Here is a 17,819-nt window from a genome sequence, read left to right on the forward strand (position 1 = left end):
GTGTGTTGTCTTCCAAACAGGCCATAGCTCTTCCACCCATTGCCAAGTGGCCCTACCAGAACGGCTTTACCTTCCATACGTGGCTCCGCATGGACCCGCTCAACAACATCAATGTGGACAAGGACAAGCCCTACCTCTACTGGTCAGTCCCTCCCATGGCCTCATGGTCCTCATCTAGAAAAATGGGACTAAGTCTGCATGTACCAGAAACCCCAAATTTGCATCTGGACAAAAAGAAAGAGTTGTCAAAAGTGATGCAATTTGTGGTGTATTGATTCCACCTTGAGTCATTCTTAATCTCGCTGGTGGGGAGACCACGAGGATGAAGAAGTGGACTGGGAAAACTCTCGTATTTGGAGGCCACAGCAGAGACATAAGATATATAAAACGGATCCCATCCGCAGGGCCAAGCGCCATGCACGTACTGCTGGGGCTTTTTGCCGGCCTTCTGCCTGCACAAGCCAGTACCGACACCTACTCGTGCCTGATGAAATGCTGGTCTTTGCACCAGCTTCTGTCTCTGCTCCAGCTCCACACACAATCCTAGCACACGATTTCTACGTTGAAATCTCTGGTTTGAGTGTAGATGTATTGTCTGGGGTTTCAGAGCGTACTTGCAGCAAATTGTACTAGCATGTTATTTTTCTTTGTATTTGGTTATTTAGACAACCCATACGTGCAGAACAAGTTCAGACTAGGAATAGACCGATATGGATTTTTTTCCATCCGATTATGGACTGCCGATTTAGCTTGGGCCAATATTTGGGGCCGATACTGCTTTTGCTCCCTCAATTTACATGAAACAATGACAATGATAACAAATATTATAGATCTGAAGTTTATTTATTGAAATGTAAACACTGAACACAGGATTCAGTTTACTTAAACACACATTTAAGTAAAAAAGTGTTTCATTCTTCAAGTATTGTCTATGAAATAAAATTAAAAAATATATTTTAACCATGAATATTTCATATTCAACCACACATAATTTAAAATAAAAGTATCTGGTGCTTTGAATTATTGAAGTATGTTGATGAAATAAAAACAAATATAGAAGCATAATTCAAACAATTGAGGTATTGCACACAGTAGTAACAAACTAGCAGATTGATAACGCCAAGCAATGACACAATTTAGTACTATATAGAAATGCTAGGCCTCTGATAGCACACACGGCTGCTCCAATTGGTTCTGTGCGTGTGCGTGCGTGTGCGTACGTGTGTGTGCGTGTGTATGCTCGGAGAGAGCGCACACACATAATAACACGACACTCATTTAACCTGAGCCCGGCCTTGGCTGAATGAAACCCCTCCAAACACCATGGGACTGAATTGCCGAGGTTGCCATGAAAGCGGTGTTGGTAACAGCTGTAATATTATCCTCCAACTACACCAACAGCTCCCTAATTCCAACGGTAGGCACTTTTAAAGATGAAGCATTCAGCAGCATTCCCGGTTTTCAGACCCACAAACTAAACTATATTGTCAAGCACGTATATTGCATGCACTTGGCGTTCATGTTTCCTGTTTCAAAGCAGGTGGAAATATTTCAACCAAGTTGAATACTTCCTGTTGCAGTGGGGGAGGGGTATTGCGACTGCATTTGTTGCAGGGTCCTCGGGCAACACAAAGCTGGCCATGGATGCCTGTTTGTAAATAATGCGGTGGAAAAATACACTGGCGAACCCAGGCACGTATTGGCCGATGCCGAGTCAAGTAAAGAACGCAAATATCGGCCTGATGTATCGGTGGATCCTTAGTTCTGACCCACTCTTGGAGAAGCAGTGACTTAAGATCTCCAAAAGGCTACGAAGGTGGCGTCCTGATGCACACATCGTCATGTGGCCTTGTCTTGATACTTCACATACGGTGCGTGGAAAGGCTTGGCAAGCCTGGTATTCTAGGATTCTGCCCGGGAATCTTACACCTTGGTTTTTTTCTTTCAGCTTCCGTACCAGTAAAGGCCTGGGCTACTCGGCGCACTTTGTGGGCGGCTGCTTGATTGTGACCTCCTTGAAGTCCAAGGGGAAAGGATTCCAGCACTGTGTGAAGTTTGACTTCAAGCCCCAGAAGGTGAGGGCAAAAGCCAAACAATGGTGGCCCCAATGGTGGCCCTGCGTACGTCCTGGCATAACGGCCCAGGTCTGTCCACACAAATGGAGATTATTTTCAAAAGTGCTCTTTTCAGAACGTTATTTCCCATCTGTCAGCAACATTGAGTTAATATAAAACGGAACGTGGATGAAAGATGATCTGTACTGAAATGCAGATGTCATTATGACTACCGTGCTGTGAAGTGTCAATCATTATCCATCCAGAAACGACCCCATCGGCTGTGTGAGTCAGGACTAGCGGGGCTGCTTCGTTTGTCATCTTAGATGCGCGTTTACTCCACAAAGACCAGAAAACGACGGGGAAGCGAGTCGTCAAGTGACCTCACCAGCTGTGTTGTGTTTTCAGTGGTACATGGTGACCCTGGTGCACGTCTACAACCGCTGGAAAAACAGTGAAATTAGCTGCTACGTCAACGGAGAGCTGGCCTCCTTTGGGGAGATTGCCTGGTTCGTCAACACCAGCGACGTGAGTGGAGATGTGGAGATGCTATTTGTTCTTCTCGTGTGGATGACCAGTCACTCTTGACATTCCTGCCCTAGAGGGCTATGGAGCCGCTGCAATTTACCCTCCATCTGTGTTAAAAGGAACGTTTACACCGCAAAAGCACATCAAAGAACACTGGCATTAACAGCTGTGGCTGTAGGCAACCTTCTGGTGTAGCTTTTCAGTCGCTCCACAAGATGAAAGGAGAGGCTTTAATCAAATGTAAATGTTTGTAAAACATGAAAAAAGCAGAATGAATCCAGAGCCACCATCCACCAGCACCGGCCTGGACCAACACATAGCCACACTAACGCTAGGTAAGCTCATCAAATCCCACATGCTCCCAGCTTTGGGAGCAAATATGAGGGGAAGGAGAGGCTAAAAATAGCAGGTGTAGTAGATGTTCATGCTAAGAGATGCTTCCTGACCACAAGCAGCAGAAAAGCTCTGTGAAGCAGCCTTTCCATTTATAGCAAACGTTTTGCTGGCATCTTTGCTGCTATTTTGGGTTCTTTTTATGATCACATGACCTTCTTTTCCTCTTCATCTTTCCAAATGGCGTGCTTAGCTGTATTGCCTTTCTGGAGATCTTAACGCCGCTGTTCAAATCCCCGCAGACGTTTGACAAGTGCTTCCTGGGCTCGTCCGAGACGGCGGACGCCAACCGTGTCTTCTGTGGCCAGATGGGGGCGGTCTACTTATTTGGAGAGGGCCTCAATGCCGCTCAGATCCTGGCCATCTACCAGCTGGGTCCGGGTTACCAGGTGAGGCGGAAAGGAGGATGCATTTTCTACCGCTTATCCTCACAAGGGTTGTTCAGGCGAGCCAGCCAATCCTACACAGAGTGGGCGTGTCTCGTCGTACCGGCATCACTTTCATACCATTTATTGTTGATTGATTGCATCCTGCTGCGGCGAGGAACGACTAATATTAAGATTACAAATATATATATATATAATATATAATATTATTCAGTTATGGTCGCACTATTATAACAATATATCTGTTTAAAAAATCATATGTTATTAAATACATGAATGTGATTGTAATGAAGGCCTGACCTAACTGCAGATGAGTACGAAACCACTGCTGCCTTGCCTCTTCATGAAAATGGCATCCCTTATTTCTATTTCAGCATGTGTCAGGTTAACCTAGCAACAGACGAGTTTATCAAATGACTTTATCAGATGCAGCGTGACGTGACACACAAGACATATTGGGATTTGAATCCTGGTGCCAGGGCTACTGGTGGTGGTGTTATTTCTTCAGGCACCTGAGGGCACAAAGGAAGTGGCAGCTGTCACTCTGTCTGCTTATTTTCAGCCATGTGCGTCTCCTTTTGTCCTCCTCCAGGGCACGTTCAAGTACAAGGCCGAGAGCGACTTGATGTTTGCCGAGCACCACAAGACCCTGCTCTACGACGGCAAGCTGTCCTCCAGCATCGCCTTTGCGTACAATCCTTGCGCCACAGACGCCCAGCTCTGCCTGGAGTCCTCCCCCAAGGACAACGCCTCCATTTTCATCCATTCCCCTCATGCGCTCATGCTGCAGGTAACGTTCATTGACTTGCTTTCTCTACTCCACACCAAGCAGAGACCCGGTTGTCACGTTTTTAGCGTAGCAGCCTCGTTAAGGCCACAGGTGTGAATGTGGGGCACTGGCCAGACCGCTGCCCCCGCTGGAAACACCTCTGCTGGTTCATACCAGCTTTGTGAAGAACACCCTCAGCAGCACCAGCCATGCACCATGCCAAACGTGGGACCATATGGCACCCATGTTTGGTGAGGTTTGCAACACAAATACAATAACAAGTCAATAACCAACCAAAATCATCATCATACATGTACGACGGCTACTTGGCTTGTTCCCTACATCTTCATATCAATAACTCTTCTGGAAATCTACTTAGACATGTGAAATACTTTTGCCGCTGTTCCAATGGTCACTAGGTTTTATACATGCTGTTTGTATACTGTATTACATATTTCATATTCTTAATAAGAAACTCCTGCGTGTGCGCACGTGTGCAGGACGTGAAGGCGGTGGTGACCCACTCGGTCCAGAGCGGCATCCATTCCATCGGGGGAGTGCAGGTCCTCTTTCCGCTTTTTGCCCAGCTGGATTTCTGCCAGCCCTCCAGCCAGGAGTTGGACACCTCTGTCTGGTAACTATGGAAACCATCATGCTCATACACGTGTGGCTTCATTAGGCGTCAGGCCCGTTTTGGCTTCACCTGTACAGTACATAAAGGTTTGATGATGATGATGATGCATAATCTGGACAGCCGCCGCCATGCTCGTCCTCCTTCCAGGCGACAACCCCTCACCAACACCAAGGGGACACGACACCCCCATTCAGTCACATCCCATGTCATGCGTGCCCGTCACGCTGGAGGCTTGTCAGCAGCTGACGCAGATTCTTCTTCTGTTTGTCTCCTTTGCCTCCTAGCTGCACTCTGCTCTCCTTCGTCATGGAGCTGCTCAGGAACAGCGTGACCATGCAAGAGCAGGTCCTGGCCTGCAAGGGCTTCCTGGTCATCGGTTACACCTTGGAGAAGGTAGGACAACATGACGGTGTCAGCCAGAGTTTCACCAGGAGTGTTATGTTACCTTGTCAAAGGTAGAGGTGGAGACATGATGGCTGGTCCCAAAAAGCCTTTATCTGCAATCCAGAACCACGTAACTCCGTATCATTCCATGCTGGAGCCTATCCCAGCTGACATAGGCACCTATGACAGTTTAGCCAACATGCAACTTTGATCTTTCGTTCTGAGATCCAGCTGATTGTATAGAAGTCTTTGTTGCAGGCTTGTCATCCTTGTAAAGGAGCAAGTCATATGCTGTAGGGCAGCACCATGGCGCTATGACATGACGCTGCCACCACCATGCTGGACTGTAGCATGGAAAAGCCAAAGGGAAACATTAAAGCCATCTTTGTCTACATGTGCCCCCCCCCCATATGCCTGACCACCGCCTGCAGTCGTCCAAGGTCCACGTGACACGGCCCGTCCTGGACATTGTGCTGGCCTTCTCCAGATACCTCAGCAACTTGCAGAACGGCATCCTGCTGCTCAAGCAGCTCTGTGACCACATCCTCTTCAACCCCGCCCTCTGGATCCATGCCCCCGCCAAGGTAGCAAACACAACCACTGTCACCTTTGACCTTTTCCAACACCCTGCTCCTGCTTCCAGATGTAATTACGTTTGTACTTCTATCTATCATCAGCATTCTAGCGAAAATACCAGCAGTAGAAATGCAATCAATATTAAAACGCTTTGAACCAAACGTACACACATACTGTATGTACTATGTGTATACAGTATACTACATACATACGTACATACAGGGTCAGGCAAAATGATCTGACACATCTGTAGGTTCAATAAAAGGCAAATAAAGTAAAGAAACAAAAGTGTTTTTACTTTCCAAAAGTACATATAATGCCATTGTGTTCATTATGTTTTAAAAATGACATCAGTTCTGGCGGTGCAAGGTCGGCTGCTTGATTTTGGTTCCAATGCAGATCCAGTAGCTGTGAAGTTGGTAACCAAAACAAGATGGTGTTTGGAGCTGCTACAGGATCATGGCTACCAAGATTGAAGTGCAAACGGGACGCTGGTTGTGGTGCAGTTAGATTCCTTTGTTTGGTAAACGTTTCCACAATGAAAGCGCCATGCTCACCAGTCCAACTCATGGCGGCAACTGGAAAACAAACCACAAGCAATGGCGTTATAAAGAAACACAGCAAAATGGCATTACATGTGCTTTTTTCTTTCTTTACTTTATTTGCCTTTTATTGAACCTACAAATGTGGCAGATCATTTTATATATACACACATATACACATATATACACGCACAGTATAATGTATGTTAGTACAGCATATATTTTGGAGCATCCAAATGAGGGATGTTCCAATGAGGCATTCAGATGAAAGAAGGGTGGTAATGACAATAAAATGGTTTTCCTTGGTGTGGTGTGGAGGCTTTCCCAGCTTAGGACTTTGTGATCCGCAGGTTCAACTGACCCTGTACACGTACCTGGCCACGGAGTTCATCAGCACCGTGACCATCTACAACGCCATCCGCAGGGTGGGCACCGTGCTGCAGGTCATGCACACGCTCAAGTACTACTACTGGCTCATCAACCCTCAGGATCGCAGCGGCGTCGTGCCTAAAGGCCTTGGTCAGACCTTTTCCTCCCTACCCGCATTCTCCTTTCTCGTCTAAGCAGGGACGCCCGGACTTCCCTCTCCTCTGCTCCTAATGTCTCCTAAAAATCATTCCAGATGGACCGAGGCCGACCCAGAAGGAGATGTTGTCTCTGCGAGCCTTTCTGCTGCTGTTTGTCAAGCAACTCATCATGAAGGTAGGCTGGCCACACGTCATGAGACCAGGCGGAGATCTGTGTGCCTGTCTGTGCTTGTAGGACCACGGTGTGAAGGAAGACGAGCTGCAGAGCATTCTCAGCTATCTCCTCACCATACATGAGGTAAGCTGATGCTTCCACTATGTGGCCGCTAGATGGCAGCATTGCACCACCCACCATGACTGCCCAGGGGCCTTTCTGTCCTGCAGGATGACAATCTGATGGATGTTCTGCAGTTGTTGGTGGCACTGATGTCTGAGCACCCTGGCTCCATGGTGCAGGCCTTCGACCAACGCAACGGCATTCGGTATGGCCTAAAGCAGTCAAATATGCACGTGGAAGTGTAATAGAAGTACCTGCTGCTAATATGCAATGTACAAATGTAACATAGTCTTCCCACCATTTGTGTCTGGCAGAGTCATTTACAAGCTTTTGGCATCCAAGAGCGAAGGGATACGAGTGCAGACGCTAAAAGTCTTGGGCTACTTCCTGAAACATTTGACACCAAAGTAAGCACTGCGACAAATATACTTCACGTTAGCCTCGCTTTCTCTTACGCACATGATAGGACGTATGTATCTGTACAACTTTAGACTGGACCTATAGGATCTAGATTGGCAACTGAAATATAGAACAGGGGTGTCCAAACTACGGTCTGGGGTCCATGTCGAAGTGGGCCGTGCCGGTGTCCAGATGTGAGGGCGGTCTAGCTGTGCAAGTAATATGAGCTTAATCATACTTCTCCGTTGAGACACTAGGTGGAGCTGCTGTCTTGGAAAAGTAAGCGGAGATGGTGGAAGGTGAGATTCCATCTTGAAGGGAGTGCTATGCTATGCTAGGGGCCTATGTTAGCCAGGTTAGTGGAGTCTACTCTTAGGTGTGGAAGTTGCATCCACGGACACTAAAAGCATACGCGATGCTGCTCAAAGACGTGGATGCACGTGGAGAGATGAGAGAAGGAGAAGGTGTGTCGAGTCCAGCCGTGCCCTCTCACGGTGCTCTGTCGGTGGGAAAACCAACATGTCTGGAGTACGCGTTGCAGGCCCTGCCAAACCATGAAAACAAGAAACTTGTAGTCCGGGAAGGAGGACGCTTTGTGTTGTAGAGAACGATAGTCGTCGTTACATCAGAAAATGAGGTGTACTGTATATTCGTGAAGGTGTAGTCACGTTTGTCGTGTTCTCCTCAGGAGGAAGTCTGAGGTCATGCTGAGTCACAGCCTCTTCTCCCTGCTCACAGAACGCCTGACGCTCCACACGGGCCAGTTCTCCATGACCACCTACAACGTGCTCTTTGAGGTCACTTGGCATTGCAGGAACGTATAACGGCTGTGTTTGGTAGAAATTCATGAAATTCATCACCCCACCCCCATTAGATTCTCACAGAGCAGATCTGCACACAAGTCATTCATAAACAGCATCCAGACCCGGACTCCACCGTGAAGATCCTCAACCCGCGTAAGTGCCTCCTCCAAGCCTCACACTTGCACTGCAGCATTATTCCCGTGCATGCCCCCCCACATGGATCCCAGGGTACTTTATTGATGGGTTTTCATGCAACTGTACCTCCAGTAATGTTCTCCTTTATGGCACTTCATTGCTTCCATTCGCCATATTCCCAAATGGAATAGTTTATATTTTAATTGATGCATTACTCCAGCGGCTCATAATGTGTAGAAACAACAACACGCACGGTCCAGCCAGGCTGATCTCGGTGACGCTCCCCCCACGTCTCTCTTGGAAGCTAATGACCCCAGACACGGTCGGCATAATTCATCCAAACGCTGGCTGTGCTTTCAGTGGGGCCAAAGCAAAAGCATGACGACCACTGCACTGTGGCACGTTCCATCCAGTCTACCATACCCGCTTAGTCGGCTCCACGGTCGCACGTCTCTTGCTGCACCTTCTAAAGATGGAAAAACAGACGAAAAGAGGCAGCTAAGAATGCACGTCATGGGACGCACCCAAAAAGCGCCAAGAAGGCTCCATGTCCTCCATGTCAGCTGCATATGAAGCACGTTGTTCCACCCATCATTTACAGTGTCAGCGCTTAACATATGCTGGTTCAAAATCTCACTGAGTATGACGCTTCTGTTGATGTATTGTAGAGATTCTGAAGGTCACAGCTGCCTTGCTAAAGAGCTCCCCGCTGTCAGCCGAGAGCATGGAGGTGCGTAAGGTGTTCTTGTCTGACATGATCAAGCTGTTCAACAACAGCAGAGAGAACCGCAGGTAAAACACCACACCCAACCCACCCACCCACCCACCCACCCAACACACACACATCCACCCGCGCCGTGGTGGCCTTCACAGCCGTGTCCCATGGGCCCCCCAGGAGCCTGCTGCAGTGTTCGGTGTGGCAGGAGTGGATGCTGTCGCTGTGCTTCATCAACCCCCGCAGCAGCGAGGAACAGAAAGTCACAGAGATGGTGTACGCCGTCTTCCGTATCCTGCTCTACCACGCCATCAAGTATGAGTGGGGCGGCTGGCGTGTTTGGGTGGACACCTTGTCCATCACACACTCCAAGGTCAGACTGCTTGTTATCGCCACACACACACACACACACACACACTCTATCTGCAGCGCTTTCTCCACCTTCCTCCTTTTCATCTCTAGCAAAGAATCTATGGTTTTCCTACAGACACCAAATGAGCATTAAGGCATTTCAAAGGAATATTGGATAATTGGATAATTAATTCCCAGCAGAATGAAGGACACGGAAAGCCAACCTGCAGCCCACACACATGTGATGGCATTTCTAGCATCAGCTGCCTTGTCCTTGGTGGGAACATTGGGAGGGGTCAGCCTTCCACTCGGATGGCGGTCTGGGCTGCAGTGGGCTCATTTCATCCTTTTGATGATGGAAGCCCCTCGTACCTCCATCGTTTGGATGTTGCCAAAGGGTGCACAGGTTGACTCCTGACGTTTAGGAACCGAACCCGACGGCTCTGCTCTCCAATCCTCCTCTGTTTCCGTGTAGGAGATCTTCCATCCACCAAGCACACGGCAAAGGGATCTTTGACAAAGACCCTGTTGCCCTCTCCTCTTCCAACTGGCTGAAGTAAGGGGAGTGAAGGCAGGGTTGAAGACGTGCACTTGGCACTGGAGGCCAGTAGGGGGTGCAGGCAGGCCACTGTACTGTCTAGGTAGTTGTCATGATGATGATGATGATGATCATATCTCATGTCAAGGCCCCTTTGCGCACTGGATGGAAATGGACAGCTAAAGATCATGAAAGAAAAGGTTAGAATACCAGGCTCTTCCTTTCTGACAGAGATGTGCTGAAATGATGATGATCATATGCCGTACGTATTTTTAATGCATCTGGCCTGTAGCGTTACAATCACTGGCAACCACAGGCAGTGACTGGAAGATATGAGTAATTAGCAAAGCCTATTGTTAGCCAAACCAGTGGTGAATATACTGGCCATCTGTTGTTCTCCTTGGTGGGGAGATTTTAGGAAGTAGGGCTGGGCGATATATGGAGGTTTTAAATATTCATATTTACTTGAAGCGCCGTATGAAAGCCCAGCATATGGTTGATATGGATATAGGCTGGATTTGAGCCGTATCTCCCTCAGGCCTGCATGCAGGCGGGAGGAGGGAGGAGGCTCAGTAGAAGCTACCAGGCTAGCGCGTCTGCAGTGGAAGAAGCAGGAAGTGGGTAAGATGGAGGTACTTCCAATCCAGAGCGTTAATCATTTTCACCACCTTAAAACTCAGCCCAAACTCCAGTATGAGGGATGGGTGCCACGTCTGCCGCCTTCCTCAGACAGGACAAGCAACCTATCGCATTGCTAATACATGCTCCCCCAGGCACGAGTGGAAAAAGGCTGCTGGTCCACGGGCCACACCTTGGTCTCTAAACATGTTCACCTGCAAATACTACTAATATCAAGTATTTTGGACTTGCTGACATTTCACCACTCCTTCATATTTAGTTTTATTATTAGCTGAGGATTTGAACATAGCCGAAGGTTTGTTCTAAAAGATATCTGCCTTTTCTCGATGTTCTATAAGTCGTTGAACAGATGGATATTAACTCTGGAGTTGAGATGATTATCCACATGGACTGCAGTTGTTATTGCTATCATATCCATTATGAAATGGACTATGTCCAAATCCACGCCTTTCTCAGCACCAATCTGAGGGCTTCCTTCAATAGTACCATGTGCATACAGTACATACATAGTACTACTGAATAATGGCCAGCCTCTGCGCCACTGAAGTGTTCTTATCTGGTTCCTCTGTGGTGAAAGCAGGGAGGATGTGGATCTGGATATGTGTCATTATCCAGTCCAACTTCCTAATTCCAGATGCTCCTGTCCCGTTGCTGGTTGTGGACCTCACTATTAACGTGGATGAATGACTAATGTGTCATGTTGTAAATGGCAATGGCGCCCTTTGCTTTCCCGGCTCAGGCACCAACTCCTTGTCTTCCAGTTGGCATCTTAAACCTTCACCTCCGTGGATCTAGGCTTGGATCTGACTGTCAATGTAAGACAGATCATGCAAGTGTAGCCGTGCACCTTTAGCCAGATCCTCACCATGCTTGCATGCAGCGTAGCCTCATTTGACCTAATCCTCACCAACACACAAACCTTGATGAAAACATAACCTCTTTGCTGCACATCATTGGAGCGTGGAGGTCTTGGGAAATGTGAGCTCTGTACGCACACACTCGCACACTCGCACACACGCACACACGCGGCACCCCGTCCTCTGATTCCAGCAGTTGCGGGTGGGGGCGGTGTGCTGGCCACAAAAGATACATGCATGTGCTATAAAAAGGCTAAAGAAACTCAATTGCAATTTTATTGTGGCGTTTGATAGATTTCCTGCCACCTTTGTAGCAGCAGAGCTGTTTGTCACTGTTGCTCCCCCCTCCCACCGCCGCAGGGCTCTCCGTCTGCGTGTTTGAATAGCTGCTCTCCTTCCCCTCCTTTTTCCTCCGAGGAAGCCCTGCTCGCTCACAGCTGCATTGAATATTCATGGGAATAGTCCAATCGGAGAAACAAGGCCTCATAAATCCACGCAGGCCAACAGGGAGCCCCCACATCAGCACCAACGTTGTCACCTCCGTCTTTGTACCGCACCACACAGTACTACTCTGCAGTGTGTAGTATCTTTAACACAATGCGGGAATGGCACCGACTTTTATTTCTTCAAATGAACACACGACGGTAGAAAAGAATAGAAGGCACCTTTGGTATGTTTTGATCAAGAAAGGAGCGCGTATTGAATGAACATTGTGCTACATCCATAATCATAATAATAATAATAATTAGGGCAGTCCTTTCTTACTGTATTGGATGAATACAAGATGAACCATATATACTTCTTATGTATTTAGAGCTCCAAATGAACCACCATGCCAATCGAGCTAAAAGCTAGCATTAGCTAGTGTAAAAATCCACGAGTGTGATACTTTTACCTTGACTAGTAGTAGAACGTTAGAATCCACTTTAAAGTGTTCGAAATGAGCAACGAGGGGTTGTGTTCACAGACATCACGTAGTTTAGGGGCAATGTCATTTTTCCAGTGTCTTACTTACTTGGCATACTTTAGATGTAGCAGACTACAGATATTACAGCTGTTATCGGGGGGGGGCTGGCCAAACACACGACTGCTGAGATGGGCGGAGCGGATGTGGACGCGTTGAGCACGTGCAGGATGGTGGAGCAGCCATGGCTAAAGGTCCAATTAAGGGCGAAGGAATGATGAGGAGGAAGAGTGGGCCTGTATGGATTAGCAGTCGCTGCTTCCCACTACCAAGATGGATGAGCAGCCGTGTAGCAGGCCAATTTACCACAATAACGCCTAATTAATTACCAACAATCAGCCTGTGACTTTCTTCTAATTCCCATTAGTCACATGCTCGCTCCTCCATTTGTATGCTTTTTGCTTTCCAATGCCTTCCTGCTGTTCAAATAGCCTCGGGTTGGGGGGGGGGTCCAGTTTCACTCAGCCCGCCAAGCCATCTTTGACTTCCTGTCCTCCGGCCTCAGTGATTAATGGCGGCGCGGGAGGATGGTCGTCCACGCTAACAGTGTGTGCCACTAATCTCCCGGCGCGTACAAGCTTGGCCTCTTCCTCAAACGCCAACGCCAAGCATTGTCTCTTGTAGACGAGCGGTCTGGGCCACCGCTATCAGATGCTAGCTAGACTCTAGCCCAAAAGGCCCAAATCCTGCACCCTGTTTGGTCTGTCGTGGTGGCGGTCTATGAGGAAGCCAAGACCAGCAGTCATTGGCTGGCAATCAGTCTCATCTCCAGTAGAAGCTTGGCAGCAGGTAAATGTTCTACCTCATCTCCTCACCCTTCCCAAACCTGAGCCATCATCCTGTCCTCCTGCAGACATAAAAGCACGCATCTTAGCAATGGGTGCTACTTTGGGGAAGGAAGACATTGTCCCTCCATTTGGGGATGCATCAGGGCACCCCCAAACAGCAGGACCCGTGCCAGTGGCTGCTTGAAACACCAGTGATGTTTGATTCCTACCATGGAGATGTAAGACAACGCTCCCAACTAAACTCTTGCTTTTCATCCTTTTGCATCTTCAGGTCACCTTCGAGCAGCACAAAGCCAGCCTGTCCCGCATGTTCCGCCAGTACCAGCATCAGGAGTCTGCTGGGTCTCTCGGCCCGGTCCGAACCGTCTCTGGGGTCAGCCAAAGCTCAGAGACCACAGTGTGCATGAATGGACAGTCTTCAGAAGGCCCGCCCCCGTCCACCGTCATTGAACTCACAGTGGACGCGTCGTCGCCCGTGGCCGTGTCCAGCGTGGAGGATGAAGCAGCAGCTGTGGTGGACGGACAGAAGGAGAACACAAACCAGCAGACAGCTGATGACGAGCTGGAGATGGAAATAGACGCAAAGCAAATACCCGAGGCCCAAGACCCTTCTAAAGAAGTGGACTCAGGGACTGAGGTGGTGTCCGCCTGTCTGGACGACGGCGAGGACTTGGTTGACGTGTCCTCCACTAGCGACCAGGTGGACAGCCAAGAGGAGTCCTCGTTTGCCCCGGCCGCTACCGAGCAGGAAGTGGCCGTGGCTTCTCAGGAGGGTGGGGATAATGAAGCAGATCAAGGTAATGACGGAAGTGATGTGAAGAAGGAAGATGAAGAAAGCGGGGACGAGGGTCAGAGAGCAGAGGCTCCATCAGCTGACACCTTGGAAGAGAAAGTCACGGAGCCACCAACAGAAACGGCCCAGGAAGGGTCTGCACCCTCAGCCCAGCAGTCCACGGTGCCCCCTGCTGACCAGGAGGCGGCCTCTGCGTCAACAGCTCCGCCTTCACATGATGCCAGCACTGCTGCCCCTCGGGAGGAAGCGCCATCCGGCGGCCCAGCAGCAAGCACCGCCGCCCACAAGACCAAGGAGATCAAGATAGCCCGGCTGGACGTGGCCAACGTGGCCTTGGACACGGAGAGGCTGGAACTGAAGGAGACGCCCACCGCGGTATGCCTCCTTTTCTTTTTGGAATCGGTATCGATATCATGTACTGCAGAGGACCTGCAGAGGACCTGCAGAGGACCTGCAGAGGACCTGCAGAGGACCTGCAGAGGACCTTCATCACTTCCTACACTTCAACTCTACAGCTCCTCTACAGTTTAAGACGCTGAGAAAGCTAAATATGTAAACATAATAATAATAATAATAATAATAATAATAACAACTTGTCTCTCATGTTATGTTACACTTTATATCCTTTTTTTTTTTTACCAGTAATTGTGTTGAACTGCAATTAGTAGTACTACAGTACTGTCCAGTATGCTGTCTGCCCATGTCCATTTATACAAAACATGGAAGTGTTACAGCAACAGGAAGTACTGTACATGTAGTAAGCGTTTGGGGCCAAGTATTAGCGTGTAGCATGACTTGCTACATAGTAGTCTGATACTCTAGTGGTCCTCACTGGTCTGCTGTGGCGTCTGCAGGAGATGAGCCAGGGCCAAACGGCAGCCGCCGGGGGTTCCGCCGGCCCGCTGAGAGAGAGCGGGACCTCGGTGCCACGTTCCACCATGTTCCGCATCCCGGAATTCCGCTGGTCCCCCATGCACCAGCGCCTCCTCACAGACCTTCTATTCGCCATCGAGACAGACGTGCAAATGTGGAGGAGGTATGATTGCTAATTCATCTTTCTCTTGTGCTAATATTCTATGTATTGATTACATCATTGGGATGTCAGTTGTAGTTAATGACCTAGTCTCCCACATCCTCACCTCCGTCTTCCCTCGCTTCTCAGCCACTCCAGCAAGACGGTCCTGGACTTTGTGAACAGCGGCGACAACGTGGTGTTCGTGCACAACAGCGTGCACCTCATCTCCCAGGTGGTGGACAACCTGGTCATGGCCTGCGGGGGCATCCTGCCGCTGCTGTCCGCCGCCACCTCCTCCTCGGTGAGTGCTCACCATACAGGAAGCTATCTATCCGCATCCACCTTCGGCCAATCGCATTAGCCCGCCGTTAGCTGCTCCCTAACATCGTTAGCATCTTTCTGTTTTTTGAACTGCTGTCTGACCTCAGCGTCTGCGGCTCTTTTATGGCATTCTTAGCGTGTGTGACCCGGCCAGGGCGGATTTATTACCGCCCTGTCAAGACTTTACAGATGCCATGTGTACATGCACACATGGCATCTGTAAAGCTTGCCTCTAAGGGGCTTTACAAGCATAGGACATTCCCTCTGATATCTGTGTATAGTTCTCTAATAGTTATTTGACTAATACATACTAGATTATAAATCAATCTGGTGCCTGCTACCTTCTTCAGTTGAGTAGCATGACGTGAGGAGAGGAGAAGTGTTGCGTACTTTTGATTGTACTTGCAGTACTACCATGCTTACTTTGTTCTCTTGGTCTCGACCGGCAGCACGAGATGGAGATCACGGAGCCGTCGCAGGGCCTGACGCTGGAAGCCTCCATCAGCTTCCTGCGGCGCCTGGTGGGCCTCATGGACGTGCTGGTCTTCGCCAGTTCGCTAAACTTCACTGAGATCGAGGCGGAGAAAAACATGTCATCGGGCGGGATCCTGCGACAGTGCCTCCGCCTCGGTAAGACGCTCACCGACTCTATTTTCTTCCAGGTTTGACCTTGCTCTCTTCGGGATAAATTGCCTGTTCTGTTATCTCCGTGTTGGCCGAGCCCTCCATCAGCGGCTCTCTGCTGTTATGCTAACCCCCAGCGCATGACCATGTGGTGATTTGGCCGTAATGGCCCCGCTGCAGCGTGGCCTCGGGGCGCTTGGCTTCCCATCAGGCATTGCTCCGTGTTCCAGTACAGTGGCAGCCGGGTGGACCATCGCTCATTTCTGATACAGCATCTTAGCTAATGAGCTCATCAAATATCAATAATATCAACATTAATCTAGCAATAAATGCCCCTTCGGACACCCCGGCGTACGTTAACACTTCCTGCCTTTGACTTTGTGGCGTAATACGGCTCTTTCAATAAATGAGAGGGGTGGAAGTGTAATGTTTTATATTCATATGCGTAACACAAGGCTCCAACAAGGCGTGTATTTGTGTATTTGGTTGAGCTTGCACGTTCCTCTAATTAGAGTTGTGCTCCAGAAGTCCAAACATGAGAGGCTGGCAAGCAGCCGTCTTGAAATGAATATTTGATGGGCTATGTGCTGCCAGCTAATCTGATTTGGGACCAGTGTAACAAGGTTTTAGTGTCTACCGCCCCCCGCCCCCCTTCCTTTCCCTTCTCCCCGTGTGTCTTTGAAGCAAACGGCGCTATGAGAGACTGGTCCTAATGGAATCATTCCCTCTTTTGCCATGTGAATGGCGGCGAGTTGACATCCGTCACATGTCAAGTAGCAGAGCAGCATGGACAGTCGAGTCTGGAGAGCCAGACTTTTCCAAGCTGAAGTTCCAGGAGAACACGCAAGGACAAGGGCGTGCCCAGTCAGCACGTGGGATTTGTTCCGCACCCTTGCACTGCCACCTTGGAGCGGGACAGGAGTGACCCGTGCTGCCAGGGTCGCCCTGACCTTGTCACGGCCCTGCTGGATAATTCTAGCCTTGTCTTGCAGTGTGCGCCATGGCTGTGAGGAACTGTCTGGAGTGTCAGCAAGCTCACCTGAAGCACGGCAAGGACGCCTCCGCTCTCGGCAACGCAGCCGCAACAGCACAGGCAAGTGTTATACGTGCACGCAATGCCATCCAGGAGCTAGAATTAACACACAGTATCAGGGTTTGGGAGCCAATGGGAGGTGAAGGAAGTAGAGGAAGGACTGCATCTTCCAAAGCCCCACCCTCCCTCCCGCTGACCACCAAGTCTTATTACATTAGCTCCTAGCTTATTGTATTATCGTATTAGCCCCCCCCCCGTGTGGCATTGTAGTTCTTCTGTTGAATTGATCCAGTGACTTCCAGTAAAGTCATCTTGCTCTTCTGTCAACTGGCTGTTGGATGTCCTGAATAATGCAGCAGTGCCATGCCATATACTATGCTACACCATGCTACACCGTGCTAGAAACGACGTACTAAAAGGAGCTACTCCATGCTACTTTGTCCTAAAAGGTGCTACACCGTGCTAAAAACACCGGCTAAAAGGTGCTACTCCATGCTACATTGTGCTAAAAACAGCGTACTAAAAGGTGCTACTCCATGCTACATTGTGCTAAAAACACCGGCTAAAAGGTGCTACTCCATGCTACATTGTGCTAAAAACAGCGTACTAAAAGGTGCTACTCCATGCTACATTGTGCTAAAAACACTGGCTAAAAGGTGCTACTCCATGCTACATTGTGCTAAAAACAGCGTACTAAAAGGTGCTACTCCATGCTACACTGCTACACTAAAAGGTGCCACACCATGTCGCTCCTGTGTTTCCCCGTGCTGCACC

The 17,819-nt window shown here is 49.1% G+C and overlaps 1 protein-coding gene across 9 annotated transcripts in view; it reads left to right on the forward strand.

The window, feature by feature from the left end:
• lrba (LPS-responsive vesicle trafficking, beach and anchor containing) overlaps positions 1–17,819 on the forward strand; it is a 139,011-nt gene that overhangs the window by 9,439 nt on the left and 111,753 nt on the right. For 8 of the 9 annotated variants that reach the window (XM_078793753.1, XM_058091546.2, XM_058091549.2 and 5 more), the window contains exons 5-26: positions 21–142; positions 1,949–2,075; positions 2,463–2,582; positions 3,218–3,364; positions 3,954–4,151; positions 4,631–4,764; positions 5,049–5,157; positions 5,580–5,732; positions 6,617–6,785; positions 6,889–6,968; positions 7,029–7,091; positions 7,178–7,275; positions 7,385–7,477; positions 8,158–8,266; positions 8,344–8,425; positions 9,076–9,199; positions 9,303–9,495; positions 13,531–14,427; positions 14,907–15,088; positions 15,215–15,368; positions 15,838–16,018; positions 17,005–17,105. In XM_078793753.1, coding sequence (XP_078649879.1) covers positions 21–142; positions 1,949–2,075; positions 2,463–2,582; positions 3,218–3,364; positions 3,954–4,151; positions 4,631–4,764; positions 5,049–5,157; positions 5,580–5,732; positions 6,617–6,785; positions 6,889–6,968; positions 7,029–7,091; positions 7,178–7,275; positions 7,385–7,477; positions 8,158–8,266; positions 8,344–8,425; positions 9,076–9,199; positions 9,303–9,495; positions 13,531–14,427; positions 14,907–15,088; positions 15,215–15,368; positions 15,838–16,018; positions 17,005–17,105 — 3,636 coding nt within the window. Of the gene's footprint in view, positions 1–20; positions 143–1,948; positions 2,076–2,462; positions 2,583–3,217; positions 3,365–3,953; positions 4,152–4,630; positions 4,765–5,048; positions 5,158–5,579; positions 5,733–6,616; positions 6,786–6,888; positions 6,969–7,028; positions 7,092–7,177; positions 7,276–7,384; positions 7,478–8,157; positions 8,267–8,343; positions 8,426–9,075; positions 9,200–9,302; positions 9,496–13,530; positions 14,428–14,906; positions 15,089–15,214; positions 15,369–15,837; positions 16,019–17,004; positions 17,106–17,819 lie in introns of those variants that run through there. The other variant, XM_058091553.2, reaches the window with a different exon arrangement.

Source organism: Doryrhamphus excisus, linkage group LG9, assembly GCF_037039965.1.
Source record: "Doryrhamphus excisus strain RoL-2023G ecotype Guam linkage group LG9, RoL_Dexc_Guam_v1.1, whole genome shotgun sequence".
NCBI classification, from domain to species: Eukaryota; Metazoa; Chordata; class Actinopteri; order Syngnathiformes; family Syngnathidae; genus Doryrhamphus; species Doryrhamphus excisus.